The 21,864-nt window shown below is 45.9% G+C and overlaps 1 protein-coding gene across 1 annotated transcript in view; it reads left to right on the top strand.

Annotated features, from left to right (window-relative positions):
• The window catches only part of OTUD7A (OTU deubiquitinase 7A), a 378,372-nt gene that overhangs the window by 335,015 nt on the left and 21,493 nt on the right, over positions 1–21,864 (top strand). Inside the window, exons 10-11 of the mRNA XM_072737039.1 lie at positions 9,786–9,913; positions 12,186–12,335. Of these exons, the coding sequence (XP_072593140.1) occupies positions 9,786–9,913; positions 12,186–12,335 (278 nt within the window). The remainder of the gene's footprint in view (positions 1–9,785; positions 9,914–12,185; positions 12,336–21,864) is intronic.

A 21,864-nucleotide genomic window follows, 5' to 3' on the forward strand; every position in this document is an offset into this window, starting at 1 on the left:
ACTTAAATTATTAATTTGAGAACTTTCTTTTTTGTAGTACATGCATTTAAGGGCTATAAATTCCCCACTAAGCACTGATTAGCTGCATGCAACAAATTTTGATATGTTGAATTTATATTTTTGTTCTGTTTAAAATATTTTCTAATTCCTTTAAGAAACTCCTCTTTACTGAATTATTTAAAAGTGTATTGTGTAATAGATTTTTATTGTCTATCTTCACTTATTCTTATTTAAATGCATTATGGCCTATTAACAAAATTGGTGTTATTTGAATTATTCTAAATTTGTCCAAGTTTGCTAAGAGGTAAGCTTATGGTCTAACCTTGTGGATATTCCATGTGTTTCTACACGGATGTGTATTCTGTACTTGTTGGGCTACGATTCCTATAACAGTTCAGTGTTCAAAGCCTTTGCAGTCCTATTCATCTACACTCCATTTGTGACCTGGGTATGATCTATTCAGTCCATCCATAGATCCTTTGATATACTAATTAGGACCAAACCTATACATACGCAGCTCAGGGCTGGGGGAAGGGAGTACAGGAGTTCATAAAAAGCCTCAGGGGGTTGTTTTCTCAAGTTCTCCCTTTCCATGATCTTGCAGGTACTTTTTGGTTCCCTGGAACTCCATTTTCTGTCTCCAACCCAGAATTCTAGGGCCTTAGTTCCAGCACTCTGCCATACAGTTTTATGACTGCACTTGTTTCCTGAGCCAGATAACCAGAGGACAGAGAGGGGAAAATACTAAACAAAATAGGGTCCACCCCTGTCCACTCTCTTGTCATTACAGCTCCATTGATCAATGAAGAAGGTTCCTCTCTTTTAGATTTTTAGCTCCCAATGGCTTCTGTTGTGGCCTCTCCCACTGCCTACAGAAGACTTTTGAGAACTGGAGCATGAATGAAAGGGGAGAAGAAAAATGGGTTTTCTGTACTTTAAGTGAGCTTTAGGAGTTCCCACTTCTCACTCTCAAACTAGAGGGCACCTTTTGTTCCCTCACCAGTGCGCACTTATGGGTTTCAGGATAGATATGTTGCATTCACATCTGGAAACACCAGAAGGTAAAAAAAAAATGTAAATTCTGTTTTCTTCCCCAATCCACCAGCTGTTTACTTCACAGAACCTTTCAATAACTCCTCCATGCATTCTATCCAGGTGGGAGGGTTGTGTTCTGGAGAGAAGGAGTGTAGTACTCTTATTTGATCTGCACAGCAGCAAGAATCAGACATAAGGTGGTAGACTACAGGTTTGGATGTGGCAGAGATAAAACAGAAGTTCTAGATCAACAGAATAGGTGGGCTAGGCGAGGTAGGCTGAGAGGGGTCTTGGCAACCTGCATCCTCACTGCTCTTTACCTGTATCGCCCCTCCATACACACGCATCAGAAGACATTCCTACCAAGTTTAGCAGTTGAGCATTTTCTTAGGATCCATTGTGACAAGTTATATGATTTGGGGAAGGTTCAGTTGTGCTGTAGCATTTATTGTTGGGGGTAAGTAGCCTGTGCCAAGAGTTTTACATGTTCTTATTGTATCAAAACTAATCCGAGTGAATGATAGGGCTGTCTATGCAGGAATTCCCTTTGATGTGCTTGGTCTTCCTCACTTGGAGACCCTTAGGAAGGGCAGCTTCCTTGAACTGATGTTGCCATTCAGAAGGCAGTGTTCTTGTTCTGTGACATCTTTGGCTTCCCAAGGTAACTTATGCACCAAGGTCTCCCCTACAGTTTGATGTGTTTTGTTGGAATCTCATCAGCAACTCAGAAGCTCCAGAAAGCCTTTCTGATTCAAAATTTGGGAAGTCATAACCCTGAAGACATAGATTTCTAGGTGCTCCTATTTTCATTGTTGATTTGCATGTCAATAATGGAATTATCATGAAAGGGATCCAGCTATTTTTGGAAGGGAAGTGATCTATGGGATAGGAAAAGAAAGAATGTATTTATAATTCTCTCAAAGTTTACTTTTTCGAAAGATATATTTATTTTATTGTATTTTAAACTCTTTAGTAACGTGGATTGTGTTAGTGACCCCATATCTCAGGACTGGGGGAGAGGGCACCTCTGCACTGTCTCTTTAAAGTACCACTTGTTTGTGCTCTGCCCATAGACATGTTGCACTGTTCTGCACATCACTCTGTCCTGAGCCTCTGCCTCATCCAGGACTCATTTATGTTTTATATTGTCTCCTTGTTAAGACTGCAATATTCTGATGGTACAGCCAAACCCAATGGTTCTTGAGTCTCTTCCAACCCTACCTCAGTGCTGGGCACCTGTTGCTATGCTATATGTGTACCTGGAGAGCCAGACTCAGAACCAGCAGACATAAAGCTGACCATTTGTGCTGCCACACACCCAGGGAAGATGTTCCTGCCTAGGTCCTATGATACCAGCACCCACACCTGGCCCATTAGAAGGCAGGGAGCAAAGGCCCAGTGCTCACCCCTTTCACTGGCAGGCTGGGAGCCAGAGTAGGGAGCTGTCCCTTCTCAAAAGAATCTGGATTTTCAGGAATCAAGGAAGGTCAGCATTGTTAGGTAGATATTAAAGCCATGTCATCTAATGAGCCCACTTACGTGTTACATTATATTATGTGTCAAGCAGGGCTGGGAAGCTGTCATAAGCACAGCCAATGACAGATCTAGAAGCTGAGATTCAGAAAATTAGGTCAGTTCCCAAGTCCTATAGCTCACAAGAGAGAGCCAGAATCCAAACTTAGAACTGACCAAAAACATAAACCTATACTCTTAACAAATGAAAAACAGGTATGGAGAGCAAGAATTGAAAACTTATCTTGAGATTTGTGATAAAAATAACTTTTGTTCTTTAACCTTTTATATAAGATAAGCTTACTTGTTCTCTGTTGAGTGAGACAGGTCAAGTGAAGGCTGAGAGGATCTTAAAACAGGGAAAAAAAGAGACACAGGAAAGGGGCCCAGTTCAAGGACCTCTGTGCAGCTCCCACGGGGAATCTTGTGTCCTGGTTCCCCACTTCTCTTGTATGTTTCTCATTCTGCTTTTCTTCTGAAGTTGTTTCTGTAATTTCATTGCTATGTTTATATAATTTTGTAGTCTGTTTACTTCATTTCTTCTTTATTGGCCTATTTCAGAAATACCTAGAATCCATAATGATTTCATGATGCACAGTCTCAGAGATAAGAATTTGAGTCTTTTAAGGAAAAGTAAGTAGTGTTCTGTGCTGCAGGGTGCCCAAACCCCAGTCGGCGCTCCAAGGCCTAGGATTGGCTTCTCATTAGATAGGAGGCTTTTTTGTAAGTATTCCTTAAAGTTCTCTGATTTCCAACAGCAAACCAAGCAGGAGAAGCAATTGTTCAGCTAAGGAGTTCTCATATTTGAAGATGTAGAATCCAGATCTAATTTTTAAAGACTTTTCTAATTAGAAATAAGACCAAAGTCAATTCTTCATCTCTCAGGAGATTCCTTGACCTTCCTGCCTAAAGAAACTACCTTTTTATCATTGAGCTTATTAATACCTGGTAATTTTTTATTTGGTCATCTGTTAATCAAGTGTTTCCACCCCTAGACCTGCATACGTGTACACACATGTGCACGTACACTCACACACACACACACACACACACACACACTCCAGGACAGTGCTACACCTATCACAGCTACTCAGTAAATATTTGTCATACAATTGACCCCAGCCTATTGATTATAGGTAATTATAGGTAATAAGATTATTATAGGTAATAAGATATTCATCACCCCACAAGCCACCTGGCTGCTGTTAAGAAGCTCCTATCAAAGTCTGAGACCCACTTCAGAGTGCCAGGAGAGCCCACCATTCTTCATTCTTATTTGCCCAGGTTATAGCTCTTAGCCTAGCCCCTACTGTCTACACTGTGCTTTAGGAAATCTCTTGAAAGGCTTCCCTTTATTCAGACACAGTCCCTGGCCAGGTACAAAGTCCCACAGCAGGTACAGGCCGGCCTCAGCTCTGTTCAGGGCCCTGGTTCCTAATCTCCAGCCCCTTGGAGTCTACATGCCAATTCATCAAAGGTGTTGTCATGGCTCCAGCCCTGCCTGGGAGAGAAGCTTGAGTCCCACCACTCAGAAATGCGGCTAGTGACATATATGCATGAAGAGTGCTGTGCAGCTGTGAGAGAAAGGACACTACATACTCCTCTGGAAACATATCCGGGATGCATTATTAAGAGGGAAAACCAGGGGTCAGAATAGCAAGTGTAATGCCCTTACACCTAAAAGTAGAGGAGGGTATATATATCAGTATAGAATCTAAATATTTTAATCTTATAGCTTTAAATGGAAAGGTCCATGAAAAACCAATAACTATGTCACCATAGATGGAGTGACTATACAACTTATATCCAAGCTAAAGCATTGAGCAGAGTGGGGGTTGGGTACCAGCCACTCAGAATGCATAAAGCAGGACTTTTCTGAGCAAAATGAAAAGTGTGGTCACTCCCATCTGGGGAAGGGGGACACAAGAAGGATCCCAGGAGGCCTGTGCCCAAGCTGCTCCTCTGTGTGGCCTGTTGACTGCCCTTAGGTAAGACCCCCACCAGTGTCTCAGATTGGCTTCCTTGTCCATGACATGGATTCTTGCTACATAGTCTCCAAGGGCTGTGGAGACTTAAATGTGTGCCATTTAAGCCAGGGCACCCCCATATCTGCACTGTACTTTTGACTCTCCCACCATCCTCTGTGACCTGAGATACTCTCTGGACCCCACTCCACCATCTTTGCTTCATGTCTACCTGAAGGAAGCTCCAGCCCAACCTCTGCTCTGGTCACCTTTCACTCTGTCTTCCCCAGGGGATTTTCACTAGGTTAATGGTGTAACCTTATTCTCAGGACTTCTCTCTACCTGGATATACCTTGCAGACAAGTGCAAATGTGTTATATCACAGAACACATTAGGAAGTTGTTGGGGCATGCAGTCTCTTTAAGCATGAAGTCATTATATTTGCAGGTTAGTCTTCTTACCAGTAAACACCAATTTTAGGGATTTTACATGTCTTTTCCCAAAAGCCAGATTCTGTTTACAATCCCAGGACTAACATTTGCTCAGTGAGCTCACAGGAAGATGATGTTAAGCCTCTGGGTAAAAAGCAGAAGAGAATTTTCAGGATTGGTTTCACCAAGCTCATTTCTGCCAGTGGGCTCAGTCACAGTAATCCACATAGGCAGGTCTCAGTTCCAAATCTTGTCCCATAAATTATCCTTCTTGCCCATCAGAACAGCCTGAGGAGTTGCTGAGCCAATGTTCTCAGCCTGAATTCAATAGAACAGGAATAGACACCAAGGCTCCAGGAGCACTAGAGCATGTCTGTGGTGTTGAGGAGTAAATGCAGAACCAGCACCCACCTCCAGTTCAAACACACCCTGTAAAATATGCAAACAATCAGCTAGAAGCAAGGAGGGAAGGACATCATCATTCTCAAGCTGCCCCTAGGGTTCACTGAGGGCTCATAGTTGATTTTTAGCTCTCATGTTCAACCCTATAACTCTGTGCTGTAGCACAGAACCAGAGATGGACAGACATATGGGTGAGTGGATGGATGGATGGATGGATGGATGGATGGATGGATGGATGAATGGATGGACAAATGAATTGGTGAATGGGTGGAAGAATGGAGGGTGGATAGATAGATGAATGTGTATGGACAAGTGGGTGGATGGGTGGATGGCTAAACAGTGGAGGGACAGATCTTAATTGAGGGCCTCTACAGTGCCTTTTATCATTCCAGCATAGTGTAAGTGCTCAGTAAATATTGGCTATTTTTCCATTTGAAACAAAATGGCTCTGCTTTTTTGCATGTGGAATGCTATGGCAGTACGTCTGTGCCTGGTACATGGTCAGTCCTTGCACTGTTGCTGCAGTGAGGCCCTTTCTGCATAGCTATTTAGACACCAGAGTGTTCCTACATGGAGTAAAGGTGCAACTGAGAACCCAGGGCTGAGACAGGTGCCCCTCACCTTGCCATTTCTTCTCAGCTTTAATATCTGACTTTCTAATGCCTCTCCAGGGCTGACCTCTCCATCTACTGGATTAGTGAAGGAATAGCACTCCACATTTCTAACATTTTTCTCTGAGTATGCAGGTTGTAACTCTGTGTTCCCTCTTGTCCATGCTACTTATTATCTTGTTCAACTGTTCACTTGCTTGTGAGCACTTACTGTATGACAGGGACAAGCAAGCAGCTTCTGGAAGCACTTGAACCTCACACACACCCAGTAGCCTTCCTCTCAGCTGTGACTGGACAGGATAATCACCTAGGATATTTTTAAAAGCACAGCCACAAGCACTGTATTTAGACTTGTTGTGTGTATGTATATTTAAAACACTCCTTTTCCACTTTTCTTCCCTTCCTGAAAAATTCAGTCCTAAAGCCATGTGGTGTGGCAAAGCAAGGTGAACATCTGCAATGGGCAGGTAGGGGGTCGGTAGGACACAGAGAACCAAAGCCAGAGTGTCATATCCAGTAGGGTAAAGAGGACAACTTGGAGGCGAGGTGACAGCAGAGGTGGGCAATTGCTCACATAGGGAGGGATTGATCAAATAAGGAAATAGTTTAAGATTAATAGAAATCAGGTTTCTCACTGTTGGAGAAGGGAGTTATGAGTAGAATTAACTTGGGGGTGTTAGATTGGAATTGGGAGTATCAGGACTCAAAGTTAATAGAAAGATGACAGATGAAAATATTTGTGTACATATGTGAGTGTAGACAGCACACACATGCATTCACTCTATTCACTGAGTCTAGAAGCAATGACATTCCAATACTAATGATCATATTTTGGTTTCTAAACACCATTATCCACTATTTAAAAAAAAAAAACTCCTTAGAGAAATGGTTGAAGAGAAGGTACAGATGAATCTGGATAAAGATGTGGGAGATATATATATATATATATATATATATATATATATATACACACACACACACACACAATGGACTATTAACCATCAAAAAAGAATGAAATTTGCCATTTGCAACGATGTGGATGGAACTAGAGGGTATTATGCTAATTGAAATAAGTCCATCAGAAAAAGAAATATCGTATGAGTTCACTTACACGTGGAGTTTAAGAAACAAAACGAATGAAGATAGGAGAAGGAAAATAAAAATAAAATAAGATGAAAACAGAGAGGTAGACAAACCATAAGAGACTCCTAACTCTAGGAAAGAAACTGAGGGTTGCTGGATGAGAGGTAGGCAGGGAGATGGGGTAACTGGGTGATGGGCCTTAAGGAGGGCAGGTGATATGATGAGCACTGGGTATTATATGTAACTGATGAATCACTAAATCCTATCTCTGAAATTAATAATACACTATATGTCAACTCAATTGAATTTAAATCTTTAAAAAATGTTTATTAAAAAAAAAGATAAACCTGGACCATATTCTATGTCAGAAGGCTAGGAAGCCCTCTGAAAAATGATGGGGCTGTGTCATAAGGACACAGCTTGAATGAGCCACATTAACCCAAGCAGGGCATATCTGAGCATCAAAATAATCACTAATTGATTATAACTCATTGAATAAAATAAAAACCGGGATTCCAGGGTGATATCAATCAATGTATAAAGATTTGATGAGGAGTAGAATATGTACATAGATTTACAATTCCTCCCCACATAATGCTTATTAATGATGGAGGGGAAATGAGTAGCTCTATAGCGGGAAGCCTGACAGACAGCTAAAGGGAATGGCCCAAGTAGACATTTCCAATAGTGGGACAGTCCAAAGGCCTAGGCCACCTGATATGACACTGCGAGAAGGACACAGCATAATCCAATACAATCTAATCACATCAAAAAATAGAGGAACCCAGACTAAAGACATTCTGCAGAATACCAGGCCTGTAGTCTTCAAAAGTGTCAAAGTCACAAAAGTCAAGGAACCCAAGAAAAATGTTCTAGATCAAAGGGGTCTAATGAGATACCGCAACTAAGAGCAGCATGCTGGAGTCTTTATTTTTTTTAAAGATTTTATTTATTCATTCATGAGAAACACAGAGAGAGAGGCAGAGACATAGGCAGAGGGAGAAGCAGGCTCCTCAAGGGGAACCCGATGCAGAACTCAATCCCAGGACCCCAGGATCACGATCTGAGCCAAAGGCAGACGCTCAATCACTGAACCACCCAGGTGCCCCTGGAGTCTGTTTAAAAGACATTTTGGGGACAGTTGGCAGACTGTTGACGGGTCTGTCATGGTGATCAGATCTATTGGTGTATTAGAGATTGGATGTACCCTTGATTTCGATGACTGCATTGTAGTTTTGTAGGAGAATGTTCTGTTCATAGGCTAAACACCTAAACTTTTCCAAGATTCTGGATTTCAGGTTGGCAATTTACTTTCAAAAAATTCCAAACAGGGATGCCTGGGTGGCTCAGCAGTTGAGCATCTGCCTTCGGCTCAGGTTGTGATCCCCGGGTCCTGGAATTGAGTCCCACATTGAGCTCCCTGCATGGAGCCTGCTTCTCCCTTTGCCTCTCTCTCTCTCTCTCTCTCTCTCTCTCTCTCTCAATCTCTCTCTCTCTCTGTGTCTCTCATGAATGAATAAATAAAATCTTTAAAAAAAAAAAAAAGATTCCAAACAAACAAAAAAGGGATTTATACTATATGCACAACTTTTCGTCATCTTTTGGTTGCTGTCAAGTATTTTTAAATATAAAAGTAAAGCATTTTGAATCACCAAAAATAAATAAATAAACTTTTTTTAAAAATAGGTACAATAACAACAAAATTCCCCGGTGATTGATGCATTCCTGAAGAGTCACAGCTTTTGTTCTAGAAGTAAATCAAGTAGTTAGCTGTGGGCCAGAGCAGTACAGCTATTTCCCCAGGCCACCCCATCCTGGGTGCTCCCACAAAGCTCCACTTGCTAGCTCTGCCCCCGCCCCCCTTGCTCCAGTCCTCACAGACTTCCCTTGGTTAATTCTGGACATCACCCAAGTGCTCAAGAAGAAGTGCAAGTGCCACCTGAGGGTCTTGTGTGAGTGCTGCCACCTTGGTACCCATGGATGCTGCAGAGGCCCCACCAAGCTGTGAGCTCTGGCTCAATGGGCTCTTCCATTGGGGTGGCTGGGTTGTTGAAGGACTCCCGGCTACAGTCTTCTGCCCAAAATCAGAGTTCTAAGTGAATGCATTTCTTGGAGGCAGCTCTTTCTCCTGAGCCTCAGACATGAGTCAGGGATGCAGGCTATGGTGGGACCAAGTAGCCTGGGTCAGAGTCACTCCCCTCCTGCTCTGAGGATTGAAATCCAGGTAACCTTCTCACCACCCTCTTCTGTTCCAGGGTGGGGAGTATTTCCTAGAAAGACCTCAGATCTGTGTAGCAATGGGCCGCATCAGCCCACCTGACATGCACAAATGCACCTGTGCCCCTGGTGGGTAAGGCTTCAGCTCAAGCTGCTGGATATAAGAATGAACCAAAAAAGGAAGCCTCCATCCCTGCTTCCCCCACTGCATCCTTGTTAAGTGTCCCCAGATAACTAGCCCCCATGTTGCCATATGCACTCTGGGTGGGCTGCCTCTGTCATCAGGGGAGCCTTGTCTTAAAGGTGACCACCAGCTATCACCAGCAGCTTCTCTTTCATTATCCCCTGGACCACCCAACGCAGGGTGGGGGTGAGGATCTGGGTTTTGTGTTTTTGCCATCAGTGGGTGGCATTGCAAGGAGTTGGCCTCTGAGGGCCTCAACAGGCAGGTCCATAGAGGTAACATCTGGATGGAAGGTGTCTTCAACAACCCCCACCCTAATTCAGGCTTGCTTTGCTTTGTCTCCTAGTGTGGATAACTCTGAGGACCCTGTGTACGAGAGTCTAGAGGAGTTCCATGTGTTTGTTCTCGCCCATATATTAAGAAGACCAATAGTTGTCGTAGCAGATACAATGTTGAGGGACTCAGGTGGAGAAGGTAAGTTTATGTGTAATAAAACAGCCATATATGATACATGACCCAGAAGACATAACATCCCAATTAAGAAAGAGGCAGCCTAATATACAAGTTGAGGCTCCCAAAAGGCCACAGAGCCTTATTCTATAGGGATGAAGATCATAATATTTATCATTCCTCCTTCACTTGGTATGGTTAGTGTTCTTCCCCAGGGGCAGGAGGGGAAGTCATCCACGCATCCATCTACACTTTGTGTCATTAGCAGGTGGCCATGAGAAATCTGGCTGAGTGACAGTTGGAACTAAACCTAAAGGGTCTCCCAGTTCCCGCCCGTGTGCTCAGAGTGAGAGAAGCAGCCCACATTTCTCCAGGGGTGCCAGGCGTATCCCAGGGCCCCTGAGCCACTCTAGTCCCCTCCTGCCCCTCTGCAGGCTATGTATGTGTCAAAGAGAAAAAAGAGACAGAAAGCATGAAATCACAGGGCAGAATTGGGGCTGGGGGAGAAGAAGGAAAGGCTGCTTATCTTGCCCCCCCCCCCAAGAGCCAAGCACTGGCTCTCATGGCCCCATTTGCATGTGTTCTCTCTCTTCGCCTTCCCCGTACCCTTCCAGGGTGGACACTGAAGCCCAGAGAGGCTACATAATGTGCCCCACCCCTCAGGTAAGGCCTTGGAGGAACCAGGTCAACGCAGGACAGGAAGTGCCTGCAGACCCTCCCTCCAGCCTTTCTGCCAGAGCAAGTAGCAAGGCCACTTCAGGAGATCATGGGGCACCCATGCTATCTAAAGAGTAGGGAAAGAAGAGGAGTCAGGGAACATGGGCCAGAAAGGTCATGCCCAGTGCAGCCGCCCCTGCCACTCAGCAAAACTCTCCACTTCCAGCCCCTCCCAGACTATTTTCACTTTCTTTTCACTTCCATCACCAGCAGGAGCCAGTCCCTTTTGGTGTCATGTTTCCCTTTTGTCACTTCTCAAAAAGGTCTCCTTGCTAGGTAGATGTCAGTGACTTATTCCTCCAGCCTAACCTAAATTTAGACCTGAGTCTTAACAAAAGTCATGGAGCTTCCAGAGGGTCCTACAAATTAGGATGATGCCCATCATGCTAAATCACAAATACCAAAGGAAGACCAATGGGGCCATGGCTGTCATGGTGGGAAGGAGCTGGGAGTACTCTGGTCTTGCCCAATGCCATCTCCTTCCCTGTGCCACCCAGTGACAGAGGCAGCCTCTCTGCCTGCAAAGTCTGGACTCTCATTGGGGTCCCCCTGGACACATGAATCTGTTCCTGCACAAGGCTGGGTCCATGCTTTTTTCTATCCTACCTGTGCCCAAGAGTATGGCCCTCTTGAAAGTGGACCTACCCCCCCACCTCTCAGCCCATGGGCAAAACCAACGTAGATAAAGCAAGACTGTTAGAAGGAAACCTAAGAGTTCCTCAAAAGCATCACGGAAGCTGATTGTTCTTGCATTCAGCTCACAGAAATACAGTGAATGAGTCACTGATTCCAAGGCCATTAGGCAAAGTTCTTTATGATTAAAAAGTATATGCTCTACCAGGGCAGATATTTCTGGAAGTTATTCTATTTCAGTGAAGGTTTAGGTTTCTCTTCCGTATCTTTGATGAGTAAGAAAATGAACATGATTATGTCCCAGTTACTAAAGCAGCCAATCCCCATCTCTCATTTCCCATCTGACTTACAATTCGGTCCTGGAGCTTTCTGGTTGGTTCCTTTGGACTCAACAGAAGAGCTTCTCAAACTATAGAACAAGCAAACTCTTGAGAAGCATAGATTTTGTTCTGTATATAAATGCTTTCATGAATACATGCAGAGGAAGAAGCTCATCCCCAAAAATGTGGATTTCCAGGCAGTCATCGGGGTATGTCATTGGTGAGTTCTTGGTCACCTGTGCAGGTCTCAGGGCAGCAGGCTGTCCCTGGGAAGATCACAGTGAAAAGCCTCGGCCCTGTCCCTCTTGTCTCCAGGGTGCAGCCTGACAGGGCACAGGGACAAGCAGGAGGACTCTGCCATGGGGGCAGGAGGGAGTGAAGGGTTCCCTGGGCATGCGTGGAACTGCAGGTCTCATCCCCCTGGTACCTATGAGCCTAAGCTTTCTCACCCATTGCCAGGTGGGCAACACCCAGCTTACTGCCATGCAGGTGGGGCAGCTAACACCTAAAGCCATGGTCTGAGCCCACCCTCCCTTCCTTCTGTCCCACCACATCATGCAGGGTGGTGAGGGATGCCTCCCATGTCCTCTTCAGGCTCCACATGCCCTCACCATTTCTGTCCACAGCATTTGCTCCAATCCCATTTGGAGGAATTTACCTGCCCTTGGAGGTGCCTCCCAACAGATGCCACTGCTCACCTCTGGTTCTTGCCTACGATCAAGCGCATTTCTCTGCCCTTGTGTCCATGGAGCAGAGAGATCAGCAAAGAGAACAAGGTATGCCCACTGCCACCTCAGAGACAATGTACAGGGCAGGGGTGGGCATAGGATGACATGGGGAGGCAGAATGTGGGGTCCTCCACAGGGAGCATACTCATGCACACTCAGCAGTGATGGGTTTTGTGTGTAAATGGTACCTAAATGAGTATGCATGTATATATGTTATCATTGGAAGTGACAATGTCAGAGACAACTTGTAATTTAAAATACAAAGCAAATTAATAATTTCTATCACACTTAAATAGCTTTTTCTATTTTTCCCTTTCACATATATGCATATTTTATATGGATATAATTCATCTTAGATGTAAATTTTCTTAAGCCCCTAGAGCAGAGGTCAGCAAACTATGGCCCAATTGCCTATTTTTGTAAATAAAGTTTTACTGGAACACAACCACATTCATTCATAGAAGGAGTACTGGTGTGGCAGAGCAAGCATATGCTGTAGGAGTGTGGTGTTGGGCATGGAAAGGCCTGGGTGCTGCTGCTTCTTTGCTGTGTGGAACAAGGGGTACTGTGTGACCTCCCAGCCTGCCTCCTTGTCTGTCTGCCAGGGCAATAATACCCACCTCCCCAGATGCTGAACCTCTCACCTTCCCTGCCCTGCCCTGGAGCCTTTCACCCCCATTGAAGGACATCACCACTTAACTATGAAGTGACCATTGCAGGGTAGTCCCTCCATGCACTGAAGTCCTCAATGGTCTTGTGGGTAATCCCTAGGAAACAGCATTGCCTATCCTTAGGCAGTCCTGTCTCCTGATCCTTCAATATTGCCTCAAAGATAAACCTAAAGGTCTTGACTATATCCCTTCCTAGCCATCAGTAGGGCCCAGTGTCTCCCCAAAATGACCTGCTAAAGGTGGAAGAAATAGAGAAGACCTGTCCAGGAAGCCATCACCAGAGGAAGCCAACCGCAGGGCTCCTTGAGGGTGGCTGTCCTTCTTTCTGGCCTACAGCAGAGACTGCAGGGGCCTTTTGGCAAATACCAGATCCTAGCATTTCAGTTATTACTGTTACCTGGTGGTTGGGCGTACTGGAAAGAAGCTGAGAGGTCAGAAGCCCATCTAAGTAACAGACTCAACCTCTCTTCTCAGCCTTTATAATGCCAAGGAGAATGGAAACAACCACAGAAATCCATGCTGTAAGCCCCCAAAGGAAGATATGGGCTGCAAGGGACTCACAGGAGAGAGGGGCCACTGATGCTTCTACCACAGGGAGTCTTTCCTGAAGTGGTAGTCCAGGGCTGGTACAGCAGCTTTCAATGTTCTCAGGGATTCAGGTTCCTAGCATCTCCTTGCTCTACCATTATTATCCTATGGTTTTATCCTCATGATCATAAGATGTGCGCTGCAGCTGCAGATTCATAATGATGCTCAGGGAAAGGCTCACTTATCACCTCTGCAGGATGCTCGGTGCCACATATAACTTTGGAAACTGGCAAACAGCAGGAAAGGATCAGCCCAAATCCCACATTTCCTCAGTGAACTGGTGAGGGGACTTTGCTCTGAGCAGAGGTGTCCCTGTAAATCACGAAGGGAGAAACAACAGCATTGCTAAGAGCTGAATTCATATGTTGAAGTCCTAATCCCTTTTCCTCAGGATGTGACTATATTTGGAGACAGGGCCTTCTGAGGGCTAAAGTGAGGTCATGTGTATGGACCCTAATCCACCTGACTGGTATCCTTATAAGAGATTAGGACACATACACACACAGAGAAAAGACCACATGAGGACCTAGGGAGGAGACAGCCATCCACAAACCAAGGAGAGAAGCCTCAGAAGGAACCATCCTTGCTGACAACTTGATCTAGGACTTCCAGCCTCCAGAACCATGAGAAAATACATTTCTTCTCTGTTGCTTTCTTATAGCAGCCCAAGCAAACTAATACAGACAGATGAGAATACCAAGGTCTTCAAGCCCAAGTGCATGGATGAGTCTAAACACAAATAAGCAAACACCATAAAACATGGTTTAAAAAAACATATTTTCAGAGTTTATTGGGAGCAACAAACAGTTGTGTTGCCCCTCAGATCTCTTGGGATCTATTTCCCACCTGAGACCTGAGACCTGAGACCTTGATCAACAGTGTCCCAGATGTTTACAGAAGATCTTTTCCTCCCAGGCCACCTACCTGGAAGGAGAAACCCAGCTCTGACCCCGCATCCCACCCCCTCTCCACACACACACACACACACACACACACACACACACACACACTACAGTAGGCCAGCTAGGTACCTGGGTGGAGGCATTACAAAGCTTGACTGACTTCAGCTTCCACTGAGGACCAGTCAGAGCCAATGACATCTTACTTTGACTTCCAACCCAGAACCAGAGCTCATGAGAAATAAACAGTGGAGAGGAGGGTGCCTTTGCACCTCTGACCTGCCCCTTCCTCACAGAGCCACCATGTCCAGGCCGAGGGTTTGTTGGAGCTGGAAAGAACACCAGCTGACCCAGTGCTCCAGCTGCGCCCCACAAAAGAGCAACTCACACAGGCCACCTGGCCAATCAGGGCCACAGGCAGGGCTTGAATGAGGTGTCCTGACTCCTATCTGGGACTTCTTCAAACTTTGTTTGACATTTTCTTCTAAAGGAGAAGAAAAGGAAAAATTGACTACTGGAACTTTTATAGAAGGTGGAAACAAAAGTGACTGACTGGTGAGAGACCAAAGTGTGCTTCTGCCCACCTCCAGTGGTCTTGGCCTCCAGGAGAAGGCCAAAAGGAGAGATGTGGCCTGGGGAATCCCCCCAAGTTCCTCTGCTCTCTCCACACCATTTAACTTGTCTCCTCCCACAGCCTGAACCCAGGTTATCTCTCAAATCACACGTGGCTGCCAAGTAGGTGCTGGCTGTAGCCAGGTGCACTGAGCAAGGGCAGCGTCAGCATGAAAGCCTGGCCACGGCCCGCTCCCCACAGGCAAGCTATGCAGTACGCCTCTCTTTGAGAATTCCTTTTCTCTGTCCTGATATCCTTCCTGACTAGATTGTTATGACCAATAAATGAAGGATTTGATTGCCCCAGGGCAAGTCAGATAGTCAGCACTCAACACATCTGGGTGAGCGTGCACGGAACAGATGCTAGGTGGGAGGTGCCAAGATTGGGTAGCACCTACCTGCAGTGTGTGCACAGTCACGTGGAGAGGAGCCTTGAGACAAGAGGACCCCAGGGATTCAGAGATTCAGAGGGGAGAGATAAAGGTGCTGCCCAGAGGAGGTGGCATTTCACAGAGCAAACCACATGGCAAGCCCAGGGGAGCCCACTCTAAGCAGGGATGTGCACTGGCTAGCCCTGGCCCTGGAAAGGCCCCCTTAGCCACATGGAGGAGGCCCAGGTGTCTAGAGCGGAGGAGGAATTGACGTGTGCTCTGGGAGGCTGAGGATGACAGGGCATCACTAAGTGGAAAAGAGAAGGGGAAGGTGTCTGGTGTATACAGAGCCCAAGAGTCCATTCAAACTGCAGAACTCCTGTGTTCAATTTATCCAATCTGGACATTTCTGGCTCCATTCATTGGCATCACCTTCTTGACCAACAGATGCTACATCCATCAGTAGTTGACTAAGAGTATGTGAGAGCTCCCTAGCCTCTCAACAGCCAGGGTGCCCATGTAGGGGGATCTGAGGGCCCATTATAACTGATGGTGGGTTTTTCAAAAAGTAATTTTCTGTAAGCTCTGGTTGAACCAGAGCCCAGCAGGTATTTGGAATGTGGCTAATCCTCACAATTCCACTCAAGGGAAAGAGGGGTCATCCCACTGGTGGTCCAGCAGAGCAAAGGGCAGGACTGCCACATACCTGGTTGGGGGCATAAAAGCCCTGACATGAGTGCTAGGCGTTCCAAGAGCCAGATCTGGCCTATAGTCAGGGTGCAGGCTGTGGGTGGGCTCCAGCTGTTTCCTGTACAACCTGGTGGACCTGGCTGCATGGATGTTGTTCAACAAATATTCCCTGAGAATGTTTATGTGATGGCACACTATTCCGGGCACTTGTGACCAGGATAGTTAAATGAGCTAACTGGTATAATGAGTACCTGGAATTGGATTCCTTCCTTCACAGGGGCAAGACCCAGTGGCTTCTGGGCCTCAAGCATGGGTGCAAGCAAAGCAGAGCCTCACCTGGGTGACCAGGTGATCAGGTGACTGGGGCTCCTACAAAGAGCTAGGAGCTGGGATCCCTGGGTGGCGCAGCGGTTTGGTGCCTGCCTTTGGCCCAGGGCGCGATCCTGGAGACCCGGGATCGAATCCCACATCGGGCTCCCGGTGCATGGAGCCTGCTTCTCCCTCTGCCTGTGTCTCTGCCTCTCTCTCTCTCTCTCTGTGACTATCATAAGTAAATAAAAATTAAAAAAAAAAAAAAGAGCTAGGAGCTCCAGTGCCAGGTGCCCCAAATTCAGGGACCAGTGTTCCCAGCCTGGAACAGGGCCCAGGGCAGGCTCTTTGTCAATGCCCCCAGTGTCCCCTCATGCCACACAAGATGCTAGAAAAAGGGAACAAGTCCTAGCCTGTGCCCTCAAGTCATGTGGAATCTCAGCAAAGGGAAGGACATGAAAACCACATTGATACTGAAGTTTCCAGCATGGGATCAATATGAGAGGTTCTCAGACCACAGTGAGGGAGCCCCAGTCCTTGTCTTCCTGTCTGTGCCCACTGCCTCTGCCCACAGGATGAGATGGCCCAGCCTCTGGTGGCACCGTCTGCCCTATTCTGTCCCAATCAGGAAGCCAGCCCTGCAGGAGGGCCAAAGGGCAGAGCTATCGGATGTGTTGTGTCCTGGGATGCTGCAGTGGTGGAACCTGGTATCTAGTGGATGCCAGTAAAATCCTCAGGTGACGTCTGGCCACAGGCTACGTCACATCTTCCTTTGGCTTTCTTTCCATCCACCACTTTTTAAACAAATCTACACAAGCTGTGTTTTCTATGATACCTATCTGTGACTTTCTGGAGCTGGGGGTCCCCCTACCTCCTTTACCTGGTGTTAAAGTTTTCTTTTTTTACCAATGGATCTGGGCCCAAGGCACTAACCCACACTGGAAGGGGATTTCTATAATAAATGTGTAAACTGAAAAAAAAAAAAAAAAGTTCAGGAGCAAGAAGCCCAGACTGCTTTCTCAGAGAAAGGAGATGTGGGACTGGGAAGGTCAGGCTCCAGGACACCTGCTGGTCCCCCACTGTCGAGTGTGGCTATCATGCAGCCACAGTGGTGCCCTGCCTCATACCATGGAGGATGCCCCTCAAGATCTCCCGGCATCCCAGGACAGAAGCCAATAGATACAGTCATCACAGGCCCAGAGGAGAAGTAATCTTGTCTGTGTCTCAGGAACAATGTTCTAGGAGCCTTACAATAAGGGGGAAAAAATGTATTCTAGGCTGTGACATAGCGTTCCTTTCTTCCCACCTCCTCCTGCCTGGCCCAGCATGTCTTACCTGTGTGTGAAAGCTCCTGAAGGCTTAAAAATGCAAGAGACACCCTTTAAACCTCTCATCTAAGTGACTTCCCTACTGAAGTGGTCTTCTGAAAGAACCCACTACTCTCAAAGCTCTTTCTGTCTCAGCAGGGCTTCTCCTCACCCACTGCTGAGGTCAGCTGTCTTCAAGTGCAAGAGTCTTTCTGTGTCCTGCAGGCCAGGGCTGCTCATGGGGAGAGGGAACGGCTTGAAGAGGGAAGGTTGGGAGCTGGAGAGATTGGTAAGGTGTGGGCAAGTTGAGTGTGCAAGGCTTTTCCAATCCATTTTAAGACTTTTAAAATAAAAAGTATGTGTACTTTCTTGGTAACTTCCATATCTATGTTTTCTCCAAGAGAGGATGTTAGTCCTTTGCCCCCATGACACTCTAAGTCCTCTGGTGCCCACAGGCATAACACCTGTGGGCTTCCCTGTCACCACATCTTCAAATGACTCTAAAATTCTGATCTAGGCGAGGTCTACACCCCACAGTCACACCAATCCTTGCATGCACTTTCTGTGTGCAGGTGCCATTCTAGGTCCTTTCTAAGGACAACTATTAACCCTCCCCATTTTCTAACCAGAAGAGGAACCTGAGGAAGGACAGACCATCCCTGCTCCCCAGGGAGCAGTTGTCATTGGTGAAGGGTTGCTAGGACAGGTTGGATAATGTGGCTTCTAAAAAGGAGAGTTGGCCAAAGAGGGTGGTAATTGGGGCACATACAGGAAGGCTTTAGAAACCAGAAGGTGCCTAAGGAATACAAACTGCCTTCATGGTCTTTGCAATTAGCCTCCCTTCTCTTTAACAATTTTCTAAATTTGAAGATTGCCACTGAAAGATAAAGCTCGGGCTATGAGGGAAGAGCACAGCTTGCTTTCCCCCTGTGTTCTGCAGCCTACCTCACTGGACTGCATGTCACATTCCACTGCTGCTCCTCCTAGATCCCAGAGCCCAGCCCTTGAGGACAAAGCCCCTGTCTGCAAAGGCCCCTTGCTAAAGAGAAAGATGAAGAAGAACTGGTGTTGGGGGGGGAGGGGCATTCAGAATTTTAGCTTAGATCCCTGCACCCCAGAGTCTAGGGACTAGACACAGTCATTTTTAACATTGGTTCCTGACCCATAGACCCAGGCAGCCAGGATCTGCAGAAAGGATTTCAAGGCTATGGAGCTCTGTCTTTGTCTTACAGGAGCATGTGTGGGTTCGGAGAGCAGTCCTACTGATTAAATGCACTGGAGTGCATTTATCCGTTAGACATCTGCCTATCAGTCCATGTGCCAGCCCAAGGACCACCAGCTCTGAAGCCTGAAGCTCAGTTCCAAAAAGATATTAGCTACAGTCAACTGTGAGGAAAGAACTGGCTCAGGGTCTTTTAAGTAGTAATCCTGAGAACCTAGAAAGATAAGAAAGCAGGAATATGCCTTGATGCCAGCTTCCCCCTGATGAGCGCTACCCTGTCCCCTCCTGAGCTCCACAGCGGGCCAGACGCCTAGATCCCCTGACATACCTTCCATGGCACATGAAGAGCACTCCCTCAGGAGCACACCAGCCATCATTTCCCTCAACTCCTGAATTGGCACCAGGCCCCATCTGCACACCATGTGCAGGTCTGTTCATCAGGCTTCACTGGGCTCTTTGTGGACCTACAGGGTACTGATGTGTGGTGCTTGGGTATGTGTTGCTGGAACACAGGTCCCCACCAAACTCCACTTCAGTAGAGGGGAGAGAAGCAAAGCATGGGGCACCTGTCCATCCTGTCCTCCTGGACGTAGGGAGCAAGTTTCTTAGCCAGTGTGACAGCCTGGTTCTGCTCTCTGAGAAGACCCTGAGGGTCATGTCTACTGCATCCACCAAGGAAACTCACTGGGGGCTGAGACTGTCATCACACACTCTGGGTGTGAGTTCAGGAGCCCAGGGGTGGAGCTTCCTTAGCCTGAGCATTTCTTTCACAGTACAATACCCTGAATTCCAGTTTGTGTTTTTTCCAGTTTTTGTCTATATGCAATCAGGCTGCCAAAACAAAGTACCATAGACTGAGTGGCTTAAACAAGAGAAATTTATCTCTCACAATTCTTTTTTTTATTTAATTTTTATTTTTTCATTTTTTTTAATTGGAGTTCAATTTGCCAACATATAGCATAACACTCGGTGCTCATCCTGCCAGGATGCCCCCCTCAGTGCCCGTCAACCAGTCAACCCACCCACCTCCCTTTCCAAAACCCCTTATTCGTTTCCCAGAGTTAGGTGTCTCTCATGTTTTGTCACCCTCACTGATATTTTCACTCATTTTCTCTCCTTTCCTCTTTATTCCTTTTCACTAATTTTTATATTCCCCAAATGAATGAGACCATATAATGTTTGTCCTTCTCCAATTGACTTACTTCACTCAGCATAATACCCTCCAGTTCCATCCATGTTGAAGCAAATGGTGGGTATTTGTCGTTTCTAATGGCTGAGGAATATTCCATTGTATACATAGACCACATCTTCTTTATCCATTCATCTTTCGATGGGCACCGAGGCTCCTTCCACAGTTTGGCTATTGTGGACATTGCTGCTATAAACATTGGGGTGGGGATCCCTGGGTGGCGCAGCGGTTTGGCGCCTGCCTTTGACCCAGGGCATGATCCTGGAGACCCGGGATCGAATCCCACATCGTGCTCCCGGTGCATGGAGCCTGCTTCTCCCTCTGCCTGTGTCTCTGCCTCTCTCTCTCTCTCTGTCTCTCTGTCTCTGTCTGTCTCTCTCTCTCTCTGTGACTATCATAAATAAATAAAAAAAAAACATTGGGGTGCAGGTGTCCCAGCATTTCACTGCATCTGTATCTTTGGGGTAAACCCCCAGCAGTGCAATTGCTGGGTCATAGGGAAGCTCTATTTTTAACTCTTTGAGGAACCTCCACACAGTTTTCCAGAGTGGCTGCACCAGTTCACATTCCCACCAACAGTGCAGGAGGGTTCCCCTTATTCCACATTCTCTCCAACATTTGTTGTTTCCTGCCTTGTTAATTTTCCCCATTCTCACTGGTGTGAGGTGGTATCTCAATTGTGGTTTGGATTTGTATTTTCCTGATGCCCAGTGATGCAGAGCATTTTCTCATGTGCTTCTTGGCCATGTCTATGTCTTCCTCTGTGAGATTTCTGTTCATGTCTTTTGCCCATTTCATGATTGGATTGTTTCCTTGCTGTTGAGTTTAATACGTTCTTTATAGATCTTGGATACTAGCCCTTTATCTGATGTGTCATTTGCAAATATCTTCTTCCATTCTGTAGCTTGTCTTTTAGTTTTGTTGACTGTTTCTTTGCTGTGCAGAAGCTTTTTATCTTGTTGAAGTCCCAATAATTCATTTTTGCTTTTTTTTCTCTTGCCTTCGTGGATGCATCTTGCAAGAAGTTGCTGTGGCCAAGTTCAAAAAGGGTGTTGCCTGTGTTCTCCTCTAGGATTTTGATGGATTCCTGTCTCACATTTAGATCTTTCATACATTTTGAGTTTATCTTTGTGTATGGTGTAAGAGAATGGTCTAGTTTCATTCTTCTGCACGTGGATGTCCAATTTTCCCAGCACCATTTATTGAAGAGACTGTCTTTCTTCCAGTGGATAGTCTTTCCTGCTTTGTCGAGTATTCGTTGACCATAGAGTTGAGGGTCCATTTCTGGATTCTCTATTCTGTTCCATTGATCTATGTGTCTGTTTTTGTGCCAGTACCACACTGTCTTTATGACCACAGCTTTGTAGTACAACCTGAAATTCGGCATTGTGATGCCCCCAGCTATGGTTTTCTTTTTCAATATTCCCTGGCTATTCGGGGTCTTTTTTGATTCCACACAAATCTTAAGATGATTTATTCCAACTCTCTGAAGAAAGTCCATGGTATTTTGATAGGGACTGCATTAAATGTGTCAACTGTCCTGGGTAACATTGACATTTTCACAATATTAATTCTGCCAATCCATGAACATGGAATATTTTTCCATTTCCTTGTGTCTTCCTCAATTTCTTTCAGAAGTGTTCTGTAGTTTTTAGGGTATAGATCCTTTACCTTTTTGGTTAGGTTTATTCCTAGATATCTTATGCTTTTGGGTGCAAT

Source organism: Vulpes vulpes, chromosome 14 (assembly GCF_048418805.1).
Source record: "Vulpes vulpes isolate BD-2025 chromosome 14, VulVul3, whole genome shotgun sequence".
In the NCBI taxonomy this organism is placed as follows: Eukaryota; Metazoa; Chordata; class Mammalia; order Carnivora; family Canidae; genus Vulpes; species Vulpes vulpes.